This window comes from Phaseolus vulgaris, chromosome 11 (genome assembly GCF_051622355.1).
Source record: "Phaseolus vulgaris cultivar YP4 chromosome 11, ASM5162235v1, whole genome shotgun sequence".
NCBI lineage: Eukaryota > Viridiplantae > Streptophyta > Magnoliopsida > Fabales > Fabaceae > Phaseolus > Phaseolus vulgaris.
In genome coordinates this window covers 52,261,758-52,281,927 of record NC_143508.1, presented here as the reverse complement: position 1 = coordinate 52,281,927, position 20,170 = coordinate 52,261,758, and the positions used below count along the sequence as shown (strand labels likewise).

The following is a 20,170-nucleotide window of genomic DNA, read 5'->3' as shown; positions in this document are numbered from 1 at the left end:
AAATGACACCTAAATATTTATTATTAAAGTGAAAATTTAAAACAAATAGAAAATCTAACAATTAGATACATTCATTTGAAGACATAAATAATTTGTAAAAACTTCAAGTCATCGTGTACTTAACATGTAATTTAATTTTTAGTCGTAATTATCTTAGCCACTTCTTTTTTTACCATCAAAGATATAATTTCCCTAACAATTAGATACATTCATTTGAAGACATAAATATTTTTTTTTTCTAAGAAAACCTTTCCCACCTCTCATACACACACCGCCTAATAAAAAGGTCACTTTATTGGTGAAAAAAAAATAAATATAATTTTAAAAAATACGTATTATAATTTACTTAAAAAAAGACTTGATGTTTAAATACTTTTCTTAAACTTAAAAATAAAAAGTTTGATGTAATATGAATGACTCTTTTTGTATATTTTTATTTACCAAAATATAAACGAGTAAAAAATATTAACTTCAATCTCAATTCTATCAATCAACTTTTCATAATATTTACTCTCTGAATCAATTTACTGCACATATTTCAATATCTAAAAAATGCTACACATTAATATTTTAATAAAATTGTTCATTATAGATTCGATGTCTATCTTTTGATACAAATTATTACTTTTGACTCGAGACACTTACCAAATTAAGTAAGAGTTATGGTACTTGATATTTTTTTAAAATTGTACACATCAACTAGTGCCCCCATATTGACTTGTATAAACACATAAGAAACTAAAAGTGTAGTTTGCAGGAAATATGCATTCTTCTGTTGTTTGAAAAGAGGACAAAATTAATTTTTTTGATCAAATTATTGAAGCACAAACATCCAGAAAATGATTGTTTAAACCTTTCATTGATTCATTAAGGGTCACAGAAAAAAATATCCATAGTATGCAAAAGGGGAATCACTACACAAAATTAAGTGTTACTAATCACATCCCTTCCTAAGGTTGGTAAGGATGACCCTCACATTTCTGCACACAAATCTGAATGCCCTTCACTTCTTTTCTGTACATCTTTATTCTGAGCTGAAACCCCAGAGGCTCACCTGGGATGTTATAATATATGTAAACAAAAAAGAATAGTTTTCAATGTTGTTTGACCCTTTGTGTTGATTCATTTACAATTGGAAAAAATAGGCTTCTTGAGTAACTCTGAACAACATTGATCTACACTACAACATACATTAGCTGTGACTATAATTAATATAAGATTCACAAACTGTGAGGGGATGAAGAATGAGCAAATTTCAGAAACAATGTAACCCCTTCTGGCTATATTATCACAGAATACCCTCAACTAGTGTGTTGTAGGATATTTTGTGCATGGATATATCAATATGCTGGTTAGTGTTGTGACTGCAATCTGAATGTTTTAGTCCTCTACAAAAACTCTGAAGATGAAATCACGAAACCGTCTAGAGTACAGTCTTGGATCAACCGCAGAGATTGTTGTTGCATCATATTGGAATGATTTGTAAGCATGCTCAAGCTTTTTACTAATGTCATAGTCTTGTAAGATGTCAATGATGCCGAAAAAGATTATGATCTCGTATAACTCACCGGTTGGTTGTCCGACCAACTGGGGAGTGTCGCAACTCTTTCGCACCGTCGATTCAGCCCGCGCCGGCATGTTTATACCTAGCTGAATCCACCTGAAACATGAAGCAGAATGCAAATGTTTTCAGAACATTCAATGCAACCAGTAAAAATCTATGACAGTAAAAACTTGTGCAGCTGTGCAAGATTGTGCATGCTTGATGTTTCATTGCATCAGAGATAATCCAAGTCCACAGAAGCAAATAATTACTACCTTCTGCATCTTCTGACTTGTTTTTATGAGCTATAAAAGTGGTGAAGATAAGGTGAGGTGAAAACTTTTGTGGAAGTTCGAGGACCAAGAAAAAGTGATGTGAATGTATCCACAATGAACTTAAAAGCAATGAACTTAAAAATGATGTTACTTGAAGTGTCAGCCTAACTGAGATGTCAAGTTGTATAGTGATGTCTAACATAAAAGATTTTATAAAAACAAAAACTTAGAAGCAATGCATGATGATACAATGGAAAATAAACTGTGACATCTGAGTAAAATAATAGGACTGCTGCATGAATGTTTTTGCATCATCAAAAAAGTAAAAGCAAAAAAAATGCATGTTGCTTTGGTCAAAACTTTCAATCAGAACTCTTGAAAATTTGGAACTTCTGTCATGAAGTGTTGATGGACTATACCGACTAGGATCTACTACAAGACGATCCACATCCACTCCAGAAAGACGGGGCGCTCCATCATCCATGTTACCGTTGCCTGCGACGTATGTTCTTGTTATCAGAAAAGAGAAACTCATGGTGAAAATGAAAGTAAGAAAAATCCATATAAGACAAGATATAACCAGTTGGGGTTGTAGTGCCTGGACTGTATCCAGAAGGAGGAGTAACATTGTCACTACAAGACATTCCTCGAAAGTGAAGACCTACCAACATACTGTAATCCATGATCCTCTCCTGTTCCAGAAAGTCACAGTCCTTGTTCACTTGCCTGCAGAAAGGAATGTTTAAAAACATAGCCATGTTCTACTGATATAGCAGCACATCAAATAATGTTCTTTTTTTTATCAAAAAAAATAAAATAAAATAAAATGAGACACATCAGAAGTGTCTCAACCATTTTACAAATAATCTCAACACAAACTCCTTATCACCCAACCAGTTGGGAATCCAACACACATTACAACACATCAGCCACATTAACATATCATAACAAGATACAAGAGCATATCATCAAATAATGTCCTTGAACACTGCAGTTTCCTGCATGTTACACACAATGGATGAACCAAGTGATTAGGTACCTGGAAAATTCCTGAAACCAAGACTTCCGCAACCGAAATATATAATTCAAATCAAGGTCCTTAAGTGTTGTTGTAGGCTCTATTTCTGACTCGGGTTTGTCCGTTGTGCGACCGAATGTGGAACCTTTCAAGTCGAAGCGCCTATGGATGGCATATTGTGAGCAGAAAAGATTCCCCATGATGACAAATCGAACCTGAAATTATCAAGGATAGTCAATTATATACTTTTGTCAGACTACAAGTCTGCACAAACCTCAGGCATTACCTTCTTCTGTGCAGTTCCTGTTAGCTTAACACAGTGGAGACCAAAGAACTTGGTGACTAGAGTGTTCTCAAAAGCCCGAACATGTTTGTAGTAACCAGGAAGCATTCTCAAAAAAACCTGCAATCATTTTACATAGTCCTGAATGAAATATCTTTTAGCAGATAACAAAAATTAACCTTTGAAAATTGTAATGGAACAACAACTAAAAACTATCACATCAAAGAGACCTGTTGCAATGATAACCAAGACACTTTGAATCTTTTTTTAAAATAGTTCAAAAACAGATAGACTTGGTTTAGATAAACTTCTCAATAAACACTTACAAGAAAAAGAAATAAGAGATATAAAGAACTTTTCTCGTTGGTTAGAATCAGTTTATACACCTTAGTTTTTTAGAAGTTTTCTCATATAAATTCTGTACTAAAAGTGTATAACTTGATTATAACTGATTGGAAGAGTTCGGTTTATTTACCTCATTTCTTTTACAATTACTTGTGGAGAAGTTATTCAAACCCCACCATAGTGTGCAAAGTTTATGATCAATTTCTGAATATATCATAACTCTTGCTCTTTAGTAATGCACAATTTTGTTCCACTGCTGCTCTAAAAACTCAGGATCACTGGTGGAACTTTTTAATTATTGAAAAGCAAGGTAAGCAAAGTGTATGCATGGTTAGGAGAATTACAAAATTTCAAGGCTTATTTTCTATCTAGCCAGCCAAAAGGGAACTCACTTTTACTTCTGATTTCTTCATGGTCTTTATCATGTAGCGGTCATCATTGGTCAAATAAAAAAAACTTCCACTTTTTCCAGGAGATGAGAGCTCCCGAAGAGCATCATTTCCACATAATGATATCATGTAATCAGCAGGATCTACTTTGAACAATTTTCTAAGAGCCCTGCAAATATACATGAAAAAAACCCTCATCAACAACAAGGAATTAGGATAAGTAAGCAAAGCTCTAAAACAGCAGAGAGACTTATAAACTTACAAGAGCACAATAAACAGGTTAGCAGATTCAGGGTTCATCTAGTTCACAAGATTTTGATCAAAAGCTTACCTGAACACTACAGGGCAGTAGTCTTTCCATCTAAACTCACATGAGGGATGAGGTGGAGTGTGCTTGGATCCTTCAGGTGGAAATTTAGTCCATACTTTTTCTTTTGGATCAAATGCAGAAGACTTCAAGTCAAGAGATGTACTTGGAGCAGGTCTTCCAACAGCATGTCTGTGCTATGGCACAAGAAATTAATGACCGCGCAGTTAAAATTAGAATCATGGAAAGAAATTATTGTTTTTCAGAATGCCATAGTCATCATTGCACCACAACCTTAGGAGATGCAAGGTATCAGTCTACCAATGAAAAGGCTGAATGTTTAACTCATGAGAGAAAAAATGAGTAAATAGACATAATTCACCAGAAAACAACTATGAATATGATCAGTACCTGATACCAAGCTGCAGATTAAGCATGAGGTCATAGTTTTTATGACCTTTGGAAATAGTTTCTCCCTGTTTCTTTGGAGCCTTCAACCTCATATGTGGCACTCTTGGAACAGAATTATCACCATGAGAAGTCCTTGAACCGTCATGGGAGGAATAAGAACCATCTTCAGAACTGTAATTACTGACCCTTGCATCCCCTGACATCCACCTTGTCCTCCCATTCAGATCAGTTCCCTTCCTAGTCATCTTATCCCCCTCCAAAATGTTCAAAATCTTCTGTGAAGGGTAAATTGCCACCTTCTCACAAGCACAAACACTGCACTCTGCCAAGTCCACAGAGAACAGCTCCTGAGGATCCCACTCCAAATGGCCAACACAAGAGCCAGAAGGGTAATATGTTCCACTTTGCTCTTTTGGATCCCTACTCCAGACCCCAACATAGAAACTCCCATCACCCCACCTGAATGTGCCATTCCCCCTAGGCAACCCCTCCTCCCAACAACCATCATACCTATTCCCATTGCTCCACATCATGGTGCCATTCCCATAGAACAAACCATTCCTCCACTGTCCAATGTAATGGTTCCCATTCTTCCACTGGTACCTACCATGCCCATTCTGCAATCCCTTCCTCCACTCCCCATCATAGAAGTCCCCATTGGGGTAACTCTGAGTCCCCTGGCCATGTCTCAACTCCATCACCCAAATACCCTTATAGGTGTCCCCAGAAGACCCTATGTAAGTGCCCTTCCCATCCATATAACCATTCTTGAAATCACCCTCATAGGTGGCACCACTAGGCCAGCTGAACCTCCCTTTCCCCATGATTGCACCCTTCTGCCATTCCCCAAAATACATGCATCCATCTGTCCACAGATACTTTCCCTGGCCATGAGGACCACTCTCCAGCCACTGCCCTGTGTAGAAGTCACCATTGGGGAGAATCTTCTCAACCTGTGAAACAGAAAGATCACCAACATTCCTAGCATCATCATCATCATCAACATGGGCAACAGACATTGGTGTGAAGATGCTGTTTGCCCTCTTCTTTGGACCTGCTGATTTCCTAACTGCTGCTTCCCAAGCCTTCACAAAGCCAGTAAGCTCTTTGCTCATTCTTTTCCAAAAGGCTTCAGCTTTGCCTCTCCCACCCTCTCTCACTCATAACCCTACAACACCCCTTTGGCCTCTATTCACCCATCAATGATCATGTGAGGACAATAAATAAAAAAATACCTATTGTGTATTGTTGTCAATGCACAATGTTGTTATTCAGAGAAAGCATTTCTCTGGAGAAGAAGGAGAAAAATTAAACAGAGGGAATGAAAATTGAAAAGAAATCAAAATCCAAAACCCAATGCCAAGTTTGTTTCTTTTCCCCAGATTTTGGTTCCTTATTTGGGTCTGTGAAATGGGTTGTCTTCAGATTTTGAAAGAAACCAGTGCTGTTGGATTGACAGGGAAAGCAAAAGGGTTGGTTGGAACCAGTAACTGGCATTTCTCTTTTCTTTTCTTTTTTTTCTCTTTTTCCTTCCTTTGTCTTTGTTTTTTGTTTTTATGTAAATTTTTCTTTTTTTATTTAATCTCCACTTATTTTTTTTATTTTATTTGACTTTTGTTTTTTTTTAGTTTCTTTCTTTAGATGGGTGGGAGCAAAGAGATTGATCTCATCATTCTATTGATTCCTAATTTGGCTCCTAAAAGTAATAGCAGACTTGACAAATGGAAGAATGAGAGAAATGGTGGTGGAGAGCATGTCTGTCAATGCCATTTTTAGCAACTTACTCCTAATCTTAGCTTTCTCCTTCTTCTTCTTTTCTCACAAAATGTTCAGTTTTCTCTTTTAATCTTAACATTTTTTTATTTTTTTCTTTTGCTTTTCTCCTTAATCCTTTTCTATCTTCAACTATTTATGAAACACTGTTTTCTTACCCTTCAAACATTATTATCCAACTCCTTTTCTTACATTATCAATTCTACTCATTTTACTGTTTTTTTTTTCTACAAGAATGGACTAAATTAATTTATTGTTTTAAATTAGGAGAAAACACACATATTTCTTAAGGACTAAACCTACATTACTTCCAAATTTTACATTAACTAAAGATTACAGCATTTTATATAAGTGGGTTCAAATCTTAATTCATAAGTCAGTTTTATGAGGTTAAATTAGGTTTAAAGTTTATCTCTTAATATCAGAGTCATTTTGAAATTATCATACGATGGTTTGTTGGACTTATCAGGTCATCCGCTATCGGACCGTTATCGAATCACTCGTAATTTATAATTCCCTGTTATATTTTTAATGAAATATTATTTACATTCCTTTTAGTTTTTAAAAATACAGTCTGTTTGTTTTAATAAATACTACACACTCTTTCTATATTAAATAAAGTGATACTTACCTACTTTATTTTATTTTTAAAATTGGAATAAATATGATAATCGTTTCATGTTATCTTTAAGAGGATAATTTTCTAAAAGTTATTTATCTCATATTTCTAGTTTCTCCTTTATGAAAATATGTATCATGACTAGTCTTTGTTTTCATAAAAATTAAGATATGCTAATTTTGTGAAGAAGAATAACTGCATTTTTATAAATGAGGAATTTAAAGGAGATGATTTATTTTCTATAGTGTAAAAATAAATTCCTTGTAAAATGTTTAGCCATTGCAGAATTTTATGATTTGAAAAGAAATTTTTTATTTATATTTTTTGCTTCTATTTTTTATAGGAAATGGGGAAACGAATATTTTCACTATTTCTTATATAATATTTTGAAATAATAATAAAGAAAATAAGGTGTCGTACAACTGATATTTCAACATGTGCAATGCAAGATAAATATTTACATCTACAATTAATTGTGAATATAAAGGGTTCAAAAAAAAGTATAAAAACAGAAAGATTCCTTAGCTAAACAAACTCATATAAAGAAATTATTGTTTTTACTAAAATGATCATTGTCTTAGTCATTAAAAATATATTTAGTCTTTACGAAAATGTTTGATTTGGAAATAAATTTTCTATTGATATTTTTCACTTTATTTTAATTTTAAAAATCTATACGTGAAATAGTGGGAACAAAAAAATGAAAAATAAATTTTACTATTCCCAATATGATATTTTGAAAGCAAGAAATTTAATAAAGATGAGGTGTGATTGTTATAACTAGTATTAACACATGTGCAATGCACAAACATATTTTCTTTAAATAGTCTTGTTTTGTTTTCTTTAACTCATTTTATGTAACAAACAAAATGTCAATGGGCATTGGCATTTTTGAAGTGTTGCATTGAAGTGCCAATAATTTGATGCCTATTGTAGCCAAAACATTTATTAAAGATATGCAAGTTATAACCCACCTACATATACTTGTTGTTTGCTTAGACTTTTCAAAAGTGAATGGGTTGTCGACCTAGGAGTGTCAAATAAATTTTGTACCTACCTTTCATGAATCATAAAACTAAATAAGGTAAATGAGTTATTGCACAAAGTTATCTATATGATATTGATATTAAAGCTTAATATATATACATTAATATTATATTATTTTTAAAACATTAATTTTTTATAAAATATGGTACTTTCAAATTACAAAAACATCTGGTAACTATTGGTATCTAAGATATATTATATAAGGACCTAGAAAATGGTTTTAGAATATAAGTGGTATTTAAAATACATTTACTCTTTTGTTCTATTTTCGCTCAAGTGAAAGATTTTTTACTTAACCAAAAATAGACCTAAAATTTCAGAGTCTAGATTTTTTATCAAATGAAGAAACTTTTGTTTAAGCTTGATAATTTTTGTCCAGGCTAAAAAAAATCTTTTGTTTTGTCTCTTTAATTGATTGAATATGATCTTAAATATAAATGTAAATAAATATTTATTTATATATTTAATTGATTTGTGATTTTATTTAAGTGAATTAATGTTGTATGGAAAAAAAGGTTGTTGAATATGATAAGAGTTATATGAATATGATGTTGAAAATTTGGGATGATATGTGAATCCTTTTTTTATGTATTAAGTAAAACCACATATGTTATAATAGAGATCTTCTTATTTCACTGATGATTTAAGTCTCACAGATTAAGATATCGAGTAGTAAGAAGTTGAGGGAAAGTTCTTGCATATCATGACATGTGTAAATGTGTGGCTTGGGTTATAACGAACTTACCATCATCCATTATTCTTAGGTTTGCTTGTAAATCTAAGTCTTGGTTGGATCAAATGTTAATCTTTGATAGGACATACTTAATATGAGTCTTCTCGAAGGCGTCAATTGATGTTTCATTTGTTGAATAACCTTTTGTACATAGACCCCATATGTGGCTTATATTTGTGATATGTTTGTATTGATAGAAGGTTTTTACATTGAATTGGCTGGTGGATTTTCCAATTATAATTGTTTTTCTTTTATAAACATTTGATCAGACCAATTATACCTTGGTACTTGTTGTTTTTGTTATGATCTATTATAACTTTACGATGTACGTGAGAAAATATAGGTATAAAGTAAAAAATAGAATAAAGATATATTTTACACTACTTTTTTTTATAAAAAAAATTGTATATATATATGTTCAAGTTGTATTTTTGAAATACTTAATGATTTGTAAATGTCATATATTGGGTTATATTATATGAGTTATGTTTTATGAGAGTGTTATATTTTATTACATTTTATGAGAGTCTTACATCCAATAAGTGGTTGTCATTCAAGCGTTGATTGTAAATTTTAAAATGATCTACGTTGAAGCGATGAGGTGATTGTTAGGGCGAGGAGGACTAAGAGAGTGTTTGCTCGCATGTTTGCATTTCGCTCAAATGGTGAGAATATTGCTCAAATGGTTAATATCTTTGTTATGTTAAGAGGATCACTTAAAGTGAGAGAAGTTCACTCAAGGGATGCTAGAATGGTGAAGGCTTCGTGTAATGTTATATGTTTTTATGCATGATGTATGGATGCTATATTGTATAAGATACATGATTAATTGTATTTGCTCTGAAAAGGTATATGATTAATGATGAAATGCATGACATGATGTATGCATGATATATGCCTTTTTAGGTGACCCTTCATTGGTGGAGGATTTTAGATGTGGACCTGAATGGGTGGTTTACATGTCCCTTGGTGGGTGTTGTTTTGAGATGGTATTATGCCTTGAGTGGTGATAATAAACACTAAACTTATGTTTAATAGAAGTATCATGACTTTAATATTTTCATGTAAAGAGGATTTCAAGTTGAAAGAAGAAGCTTGTGTATTTGATTTGAAAGTAAATACTTTGTATCCCATTGAAAATGAGAATATACACTAGATTTTGGTAGATATTAGGTGTTAACCTATAATTAATTATGAGACTTATTTACTTTATAAAGTTTGAAAAATATTTTGTATTTAGTTATGATATATAGTTAAATAACTTATCTTTACTTATATATTACTATGATTATTATTATGAGAATAAATTTAGTTACAAATGATAATAGAAGAAAAAAGTAATTATATTTTAAAATAAAAGATATTCTTATATCTGGATAAAATTATTATAGATGAAAAGGTTTTCTTTTGAGCATTTAGTGGAAGGGAAAAAGGATTATGCATCAACAATATAAAATATTCTTACACTTTCATTCAATACCATATATAAACTTTTATAACAATTATCTTAAACTTTAGACCAGCAATAATAGGTGATTGGGTGACCAAATCAGTGCATGACCATTAAATTCTTAATAAAATTGTATACATAATATTTAAAGTCAAGACTATGCTTTAAACTGAAATAATGTCACTAACATATGAAATCATAGACACAATTTATATAGTTCTTTATTTAGGGTATACAAAATTATGCTTATCTTTGTATTACTAATCCTTTTTCTTCATTTTATATAAAAAAGTAACTTTTCTACATTATAATTAATATGTTTTATTATAAGTTTTCTTAAAACTTGTATAACAAATTTAGTATACTCTAATGGAATAGAACAAGCTAGTCCCTTAGAATTTGTGGTATACCCTAATCTTACAATACAATGACTTTCTTTAAAATATCTTCACTAATTAATCTTCCAAAACAAAAGCACACACACACACATGGCATAATGATAAGTACAATGAAGCTTAGTATTTTTCTTTACAAAATAAATGGGATTTTGTAGAAAATTTTACATGTTTAATTTTTTTATTAATATATTTTATGAATAAGCATATTGTTGATAAAAAATATCTATAAATTTTGTTGGTAATTATTTCTAATTGACTTTATATAATAAAAAAATCCCACTCATATTTTTTAATTAAAAAATTGACTAACATAATACTATTTCATATAAAGATTTTCTATATATATTATTGCTTGAATAATTGTAGCAATGGAAAATTGTCACAATAATTTATTTTGTTTGGAAGTAATGGAGGTAGCTCAACCATGATTACATACAGAAAAAAAAAAGGCAAGAATTAATTAGTATAAGGGAACATGAGTGCTGGTTGAGTAATTATTGTTGTTTTTCATTATAGCTAGTAATCATTAATTGATTTAATTTTTCTTACTAAAATTTTGTTTTCCCATGGAAAACAAAATTTAAATAAGTTTTTAATTTCTAAAATATTTGGAAATTTCACGTTTAGTCATTAGTATTTTTTTAAATATTTATAGATTGTCTATTTCTAAAACAATCATCTACTTGTATTTGTCTTTATTAATATATTTATTTATATATAATTTTTAAATTTTTCTTTTACTTTTGGATTTTTAATCAGAATAATTGATAAATTTTATATCATATAATATGAAAATATATGAATATAAATAATGTATTAGAAGGAATCACATACAAAATTAAAACAATCACTGATAAAAAAATTATTAAATATAAACTAATTTTAAAGACTAGAAATAATTAGTTGCTATATTGAATAAATTAGATATTATTTTAGAGACTAAATAATTATTGATTTCTAAATTAGTTTGTATTATTAATAAATAGTTTTTAAATTGATATCTAATTAGCTACGAAAGTTTTAACTACCAATTATTTAGATTCTAAATTTAGTAAAAAAATCTTGGTAAGTAACTAGATATTAATTTAGAAATATTTATCAACAATAAAAACCAAAAAAAAAAAGTCTCTAAAATAGTATCTAATTTAATTAATATAACAACTAATTATTTTTATCTCTAAAATTAATTTTTATTTAATAATTTTCTTATAGTGAATATTAAAAATTAAAATTTCAAATTTTAAATTTTTCACAAAAAAAACATATTTTTAAGCTACAAAATAACAAGTGTCGTTCTTTTAAGTCAGGAAACATATGAGCCATTAAGTGTTGGCACATACTATGTAACTTATGATTACATGTATGCATTAAATTGTATATTATATAGGTAAGAAATTAAAATTTTAGGCTTTTGATATTTAAAAAAAAATAAAGAATGAGGGTAGTGTTTATTTTGTAAGGAGTTGAGTAGTATTTTTTCTTAGAATTGAGCTAATATATATGAAATAACATTATAAAAAACTATTAAATAATAATTACTTTTAAAAATAAAAGATAATTAATTAAAAAATTGACTAACGTAATACTATTTTATAAATTAAAAAATTATTGATGTTTAAAATAATTTTTATCATTAATAAAAATTTATAAAATAATTTTAAATTGATATCTAACTTTAACTTTTAGTTACCAGGTTTTTAAACTACTATATATTTTAATTATAAAAAACTATAATAACTTCACTTCTAGAATAAATTGTCATGGTTTTTGGAAAATAACATATATAAGCTAAATGGAAGTTGGTGTTGAATTCCAAACTCAGATAAGTTCAAAAATTTTAAATGGAAAAATGATTGAGAGATGATTTTAAAAGTGCATGAAAGTTTCAATCTCATCATTAAAAAAAATATTAAAACCTTCATATCTAATAATATAAAATGCAATAATCTAAGATTTTTTTTTTATCTTATAACATGAAAAGAATGCACTCAAAAGAACACACGACATTTTTCTATATTATATTATTGAATAATAGATGCATTTAAGTTAGTAAACCAAAGTGGCCATTATATATTTTAATTATAAAATATGTTGTCTTATATATTACTTATTAATATATTAATATATAGTTATGAAAGATACATCATTCAATGGTGAAATTGAAGTGTTTCCTTATAGCCGACCCTAGTTTCTTTCACTTCTTTTGTGGTGTTTTTTTTGTTTCTTATGTTTGATTTTTTTTCTCTCTCTTTTCTTTTATTGAAGAAGAGTTTTTGGTTCTCTTTTATTGTGCATTTTGTCTTGTGGCCAATATCCTTTTGGTGACAAGTAATTAACAACCATCTAAATCCCTTTCTTAATTTAATGAGTCTTTTAGAGGACCTTGATTTTGGTTTTCAAAAGTAGTAAATTTGAAAGCCATGCTTTGGTTTTACTCAAATTGGTTATGTTTGACCTAATGGGACATTATATAACTTTAGGGTTTATTGAGAAAAAACTTGCCATTGGTAGGTAGAAAACCTTGTGTGAATATCAAGACACCTTATGCTCAATGAAAAAGGCCAATGTAAGTGATTTCTTTATTCATCTTTCACTAGTTTTATTTTTTAGAAAAGGGGTTCTAAACTTATAATATATTCTTGTGAGTGATTATTTTATGTTGATATAACATTGTAAGAAGATTTTTTTTTTCGCTTGCAAATAATATTTGGAATCCAAAATTTTATAGCAATAGAAATATAATTCAAAACAACCTTTGGAAGAGTTTTTAAAAAGAAAATCTCTTTTTTTTTTACTTTTTTTGGAATAATAATTACTTTTTTTTCTTACACGGATCGGGAATGAGTCATCTCATCAAACAATTGTTGTGGTTATGGTTCTCGATTTCGATCTTTGGTGGTCTCGATCTAAGGTGTATTACTAGTAAAAAAACATTTTGATGCTCAGGTCAAAATTCAATATTCGATAGTTGGAGTATTAATTATTGTAATAAATGTGTACATTTATTTTGGGTGAAGTGCATGTTTATAGCATCCTAGTAAATCTCCAATTTTGGATCTAAATTAGGACAAGTTATCAGGTTAATCTCAACATTAGATTAACATTATACCATGATTATATTAATTAGATTGTGTTCAAGGATACTTTTGTCAAGTCTTGAGAACCAGATCAACCGAATGGTTTGAGTGACTGACCCGTATTCGGTTTTTAATTTTTTTTAGAAGAATAGTTTAATTTTTATTACTTTATCATAATATTTTTTAAATAATTGTTTTGATTAAAAAAAAAAAAAAAAAAAAAAAAAAAAGCATGTGCGAGTAATCATAAACCTTCCCTCTCCTAACTATGCCAAACTTTATGTAAAAAATTTCCCTAAAATGTTTGGAGTATGGTAATCAGTTATATATATTTTAGAGGAAGCTCAAAAGTTGGGTTTTATTAATGTTTGACTAAAATGTGACTCAAAAGTTACATGTATTTTATAAATTATAATTTTTTGGTGGCTGATAGATAAACTGTTCAACTAAGAGAAATATACCAAATTAATTAAATTTAAAGTTTTAAAATTTATATACATTTTATCTTTATTTATTAAACTAAAAATCGAGTTATATATACAAAACTTAAGCAACAGAGACGCAACACAGGCAAGTGCTCGTAAATATAAGAAAAAAAAAGTACATATAACATTCATTTTTATCTGATATTTTTTTGTTAAGATATATATATTATTTTAATCTTCTCAAAGTTATATAATTACACACACAAAAATAAGAAAGAGTTATATTATATAAATGTATCGAGAAGGTATACACTTTTACGTTACTACATTCTATAAATTTTACAAAATATATTAGATAGGATTAAAACTAAGGGCTAAATATATTTTTTTTATTGTTGTAATATAATATGAAATTAGTTTTTGTTATTCGTTCAAATTTTAGGTTATTCAAATGTTTGTAGTATTGAAATGATTTTTTTTTATTGATAAGAAAAAATAAATAAATATGATACACTAAGAGGTGGTTCAACCCTTATACAGAACAAATGAGTATACACATCCCTCTTCAAGCACCGCAAACTGTTGGAAATCCCACATCAACTAGAGATTAGAATCTTTCATAATATATAAGTGGGTGCAAACCTCACCTCATTGAGCCTGTTTTATGGAGTTGAGTTAGACTTAAAGCTCACTTCTTAATACAAACTCCACAAATATACTATCAACTACCTACACAACAATACTAGCCAAAAACATCATACCTCTAAAAGCTACCACAAACCTAGCACCCCTCAAAAACACCAAAAATCATCCTACCTACCTAAAAACATTATAAGTTTTTAATCGAATGCATACATACTAAAGATTCTAGACACCAATTCGAGAAAGAAAAACTCACAAAAATACGATTTTGATGAGATCCAAAATCAAATCTTTTTTTTTTATAAAGTTTTCGTGTTAAGCATCACTATGCAACTTGACATCTCAAAATCAAATCTTTAATAATACCAATTTTTTTCTTCAAAATAATCATTCACTCCACTTAAGACCTCAATTATCTAAAAGTATAGATAAAAAATAAAAATCAATTTCGTTAACCCTTACAATAATAATAGATGAAATAAAGTTGATGTTAAATTTGAAGATATGTGAAGGTGAAGAAAATGGTAAATAGGTGTAGGAGTGTCCCTTTCATATCTTTTAATATTATGATTCATTTAATGTGATCTGATCTAGAGAAATTAAAGTGTGATGGTCCCAAACCATACGTGCAACACATAAAACTTTGGGTTTAGAAAAGGTCAAACCCTAAATATCCATTGCCCCACAAAACCTTCACTTTCATTGCATGTAAAGGTGACACTTGTCATTTCCTCTAACACAACAATATTCATTCATTGCTACATAATCACTATGCTTCACTACAATAAATGGAAAAGCATAGAAGTGCTAAATATGGTGCCCCTTTTTTTCTTTTCATTAAACAAGAATCATAGCAAAAAAAGTTAAATTCAAACTTTTGTGATTGTTGTCTCCCAATTTGAATCACTAATTAGATTTCAAGGAACATAAATGGTAGAAATAATTTGATTAAAAAAAACAAATTATAAAAATCTTGAGGGAGAAACAATTTGTTAGGTTGAAAAAATTGATTCAATAGGTATATAAAAAGAGTAACACTATATTAGGATTGGTTGTAATTAATTAATTGATACATTAATAAAAAAAATATTTTATTAGGTTGATGTAATGTATTTATAGTATTGGAAAAAAATTGGATAAGAAAATAGTTTTTTTTTTATCAAAATTAAATAAAATTAGACATTTAATGTATATCATAAATTCTCATTATAACCAGTCTCTGAACCCTATCCTTAAAAGAGTTAGAAAATAGTATAATATAATAATAATTTTTTATTTTTTTTCTTTATTAACATTTTATCGTGTTAGGAAGACCTTTTTATTATTATTCTTAATATTTTTATAATTATTATTAGTGTTATCACTATTATCATTATTACTATTACTCCTATTACTTACTTATATTATCATTACTTTCACTACTTACTTATTTTGTATGTCATCACAATTATCATTAAAAAAATTACTATAATTGATGCAATTATAAATTTTAGTGAATCTTTCCATATGATATTAAAATCATTAATGTGTCATATGAGACATTTTAATGAGATCTCAATTAAAATAAGAATCAAAATAGATAGTAATTTCATATTTATTCTCTTAACGTGTAAATAAGCATTAGAAGAATCACAAAGTATTTTTTAAACTCAACATAGTAGTCTCATTACAAGAAAATCCTGAATAGAAACTAATTTTAGAGATAAAAAAATAGTTTGCTGTTGTATTGAATAAATTAGATACCATTTTAAAGAATAAAAAAAATTATTGATATCTAAATTAGTTTCTATTATTAATAAATAGTTTCTAAATTGGTATCTTATTAGCTTCCAAAGTTTAGCTATCAACTTTAGAATCTAAATAATTGGTAGCTAAAACATTAATAGCTAATTAGATATATATATATATCAATTTAAAAATTCTTTATGAATAATAGAAACTAATTTAGATATTGATATTTTTTTAGTTTTTAAAACAGTATCTAATTTAATTAAGATAATAACTAATTATTTTTTATCTTTAAAATTAATTTCTATTTAAATATTTTTTTCAATAATGTCTTATAACAATAGGAAAGTAAATCTCAAAATTCAATGTCTTTTTACAACTATAATTACATTTGTGAAATCAACACTTTGTTTGAACTTGACTGTAACATTTTGCCTTATATTTAGCCAGTTCTTGGTATTTGTTTCTTTTACTAAAATTTCACATTTTACATTGAATTGCATTAACTTTTATAGTTGATTATTATGAATGGACTCCATTTTTTTTAATATCAATCACACACTTATCAAGATTCTCAAATTGATTAGCTTTAAATGTATTAAAATATCTTAACTACTATTTGATTCTTATCTCTACTACTAATATGTATTTCCTAGTACAATGTGATAAAAAGTATAATCATCACACTCATTGAATTAGACTGAGTTTGAAAAAAAAAAAGTGAAGTAGACACATGAAGAAAAATGTTGAATTGTATGTGCTTCAATACTTTAAAACATTTTTGGAAAATAACACTTGCTTCACAATATAGAAACTTAAACTTATAAACATCTTCTTTAAGATCTATCAATCAATACACTAATTTTTCTTTAAAATCTATCAATCAATACACTAATCTTTCAAGAACTATTTTATATTTTTTTAATTAATAATAAAAAATATATTAAAAAAAATATTATAAATACTTCAACCCTTTTACAAAATATCTAAATCATTACGTAAAACATAAAAAAGAAAATAATTTCCCTCAATGATGTAGTGATCAACATCTACCCAATCTTTATTAATCAGGGACCACTTTTAATATTTAACCAATGCAAAATGTAAGAAATTTGTAAATTGGATGTAGTTGTCATACATTTTTATGTAAAAAAAAAAAATCATGAGTCATTTTAAGCGATAAAAATAATATTAACAATTTTGTATTTTGATATAAGTGGGTCACATTATAAACCTTGGAGTTTGAAAATTTGACTTTACAAAATAAATAATAAAAGTAATCATGAATGTGTTTAATTTCCAAATTTTAAGAATGGCTCTTGGAAACATATTTTTTAAAAATTAATCAAAATATTCGTTTTATATGAAAACAATTTTTAACTTTGTGAAAGATTAGTTAGCATATGTAGTTATTACTTGGAGTATATTTATTAAGATATACAAATTTAAATGTAACTTTGTTTTACAAAATTGAATAAAATGAAGTTTATGATTTGACTTAACGCTAATATCATATTTTAAATATATTTTTCTCACACCAACTTTATGATTTGACGCTAATATCATATTTTAAATACATTTTTTCTCATACCAACTAATTAGTAACTCTGATATGATAATAAAACAGTAAAATTTAAACTTAAATCAATCTCAAAAAAATTAGTTCAAATTGGTAAGAGGATTGTATTTCATTTTATATTTTATAATTTAATTTTATCTTTAATTAATTTGAGATTTTTAATAATATTTGAGAATATATTTTTTATTAAGATAGAAGAAGAGTTTGGGCCATAGATTAGTTGTTGCACATACATGTTACGCACTCCTGAAATTCATATTGAAAAAAATATAAAGTTATCATGACAATTCTAATGACAAAGCTTTTCTATTCCGTTTCAAGTTTTTTCATTTCAAAACGAAAACGTCAACATGTACGACAAATGAGAGCATTCTTACAACCCTAGAATCTTCTCTCTTATTAGAAAATGAACTTTACAATAATTTCATTCTACATTAGTTGAGTTAAACTTTGTAATGAATCATTCTCTAAAAAAATCTATTAATATCTAAAATATTTTTTATCATTAATAAAAAATTATAAATTATTTTTTATTAGTCTTTTATAGATGAATTTAAAATTTAAAAATATTAGTAGTTAAAACATTAATAGTTAATTTACATATCAATTTATAATTTATTTATTAATAATAAAAATCACTTTAAATATCAATATTTTTTTTAGTTTCTAAAAATATTTAATTTATTTAATGTATTTTTTTTAAAATTTGATTGATATTTAATGATTTTTTAGTTAATGTATTTAACGGTTGATATCTCAATTTCATTTAATTTCTCACACAACTTTTTCACTCTTCTTTGAAAAATATTGTTAATCAATTGTGAGAGGAGGGTCACTCTTATTGGCACACCATGACATCTTTTCCACAATTTAGAAAGTAAGAGCCATATATGATAAGAAAGAAATATTAGTATAGTGACGAAGCATCATAATATATATATATATATGATAAGAATGAGGATTTAAATTTCATTAATGATGATATGTCATATCTTTATTGATAAACTGTGTTTTTTATAATATAACAAATATAACAAAAGATAATAAAGATTGAAAAAAGAGTAAAAGGAAGACAAATATATGATAATGAATATCTCTTCAATTGTATATTGAATTAGAACAAATAGTCTGAATATATACAAGTTGTACACTCATTCGAGGTCTAGCCACTCTGGTATCCATATCCTTTAATATTTATAAATATTTTTAAAACTTAAAACAACATGTTCTAATTCAACTTTTTTTCTTATTACGTATTGATTAAGTTAAATACTATAATCTTATTTACTCTACTGGGAATGTCTCTAACCACATCAATCTATTCTTATTTAAAACAAAAAAAAAGATTTTTATGAATATTTTTATATCAATAAATAATAAATAAAATAAAATGAGACACTTTAGGGTGTCTCAACCCTTGCAGAGACACTTTAGAGGTGTCTTCATCCTTATAAAGAAAGTGGTCAAGACCAACCTGCTCAACACCTGACTTACAAACATTCTTCAGATTCTACAGACCATCAAATCAATCTTCAATATTGAAAAGAATAATAAGACACATCAAAAGAAATCATCGTCTACCCTATTAGGATTTTTATAACCAATCTTTAATCAAAACAATACAAACAAACATCCCCTAATGAAACCAAAAGTTCACAATGTAAACACTTTTTGAATCCAATGAATATATTTTATGTTAAAGAGAAATAGTGGTGGCATGGCATGATGGCAACTAACCTAATACGTGTGTACATGAAAATCAGAAGTTCATAGGATAATGAAAACAATAGTTTAATCTTAGTATTAAAATGAAAACCAAGGACCCCATTTGAAAGGGCTAATTAAAAACGGTTCTATCATTGTCCCTTGTGATGTTAGGTCAAAGTGAGTAATTGGCCTCTAAACAAAGGTGTAGTGTCAAAGATAGTGGGGTTGATTTGTTTTGTGTTAGACACAAAAGGGTTATGTTGTGAATGAAAATGCAGGCAAATTGTTGGTTATTGGGATTGCAAAGAGCCCACAAGTTCTCTAAATTTATTGTGGTATTTCATTTTGATGTCAACTATGTTAGGGTTTTGTCCCCCATTGAGGTAGCTGATGTCAGAGACAAATAGCCTTTTGTCTAATT

The 20,170-nt window shown here is 28.0% G+C and overlaps 1 protein-coding gene across 3 annotated transcripts; it reads right to left on the bottom strand.

Annotated features, from left to right (window-relative positions):
* Positions 1 to 834: 834 nt before the first annotated feature.
* Positions 835 to 6,102, bottom strand: LOC137829885 (phosphatidylinositol 4-phosphate 5-kinase 6). 3 transcript variants are annotated; one of them, XM_068636894.2, is made up of 8 exons: positions 4,572 to 6,102; positions 4,185 to 4,352; positions 3,857 to 4,022; positions 3,123 to 3,239; positions 2,858 to 3,051; positions 2,399 to 2,544; positions 2,238 to 2,313; positions 835 to 1,660 (listed from the first exon to the last, which is right to left on the bottom strand). In XM_068636894.2, the coding sequence occupies exons 1-8, from the start codon at positions 5,684 to 5,686 to the stop codon at positions 1,381 to 1,383; spliced, it is 2,262 nt and encodes a 753-aa protein (XP_068492995.1). In that variant the 5' UTR covers positions 5,687 to 6,102; the 3' UTR covers positions 835 to 1,380. The 3 variants fall into 3 exon arrangements, 2 of the variants coding, with proteins under 2 accessions (XP_068492995.1, XP_068493006.1); XM_068636905.2 differs by having other exon boundaries at positions 2,484 to 2,544; positions 4,572 to 6,028; XR_016517709.1 differs by lacking the exons at positions 835 to 1,660; positions 2,238 to 2,313; positions 2,399 to 2,544; positions 2,858 to 3,051; positions 3,123 to 3,239 and having other exon boundaries at positions 3,886 to 4,022; positions 4,185 to 4,357; positions 4,572 to 5,820.
* Positions 6,103 to 20,170: the final 14,068 nt, after the last annotated feature.

Excerpts from the sequence above, each read along its gene's own strand:
- LOC137829885 (XM_068636894.2), bottom strand. The coding sequence starts at position 5,686 with ATGAGCAAAGAGCTTACTGGCTTTGTGAAGGCTTGGGAAGCAGCAGTT. Across the intron at positions 4,023-4,184 it reads TACTGCCCTGTAGTGTTCAG|GGCTCTTAGAAAATTGTTCA; the intron begins GTAAGCTTTTGA and ends GTATATTTGCAG. Across the intron at positions 2,314-2,398 it reads AGGCACTACAACCCCAACTG|GCAACGGTAACATGGATGAT; the intron begins GTTATATCTTGT and ends CATACGTCGCAG.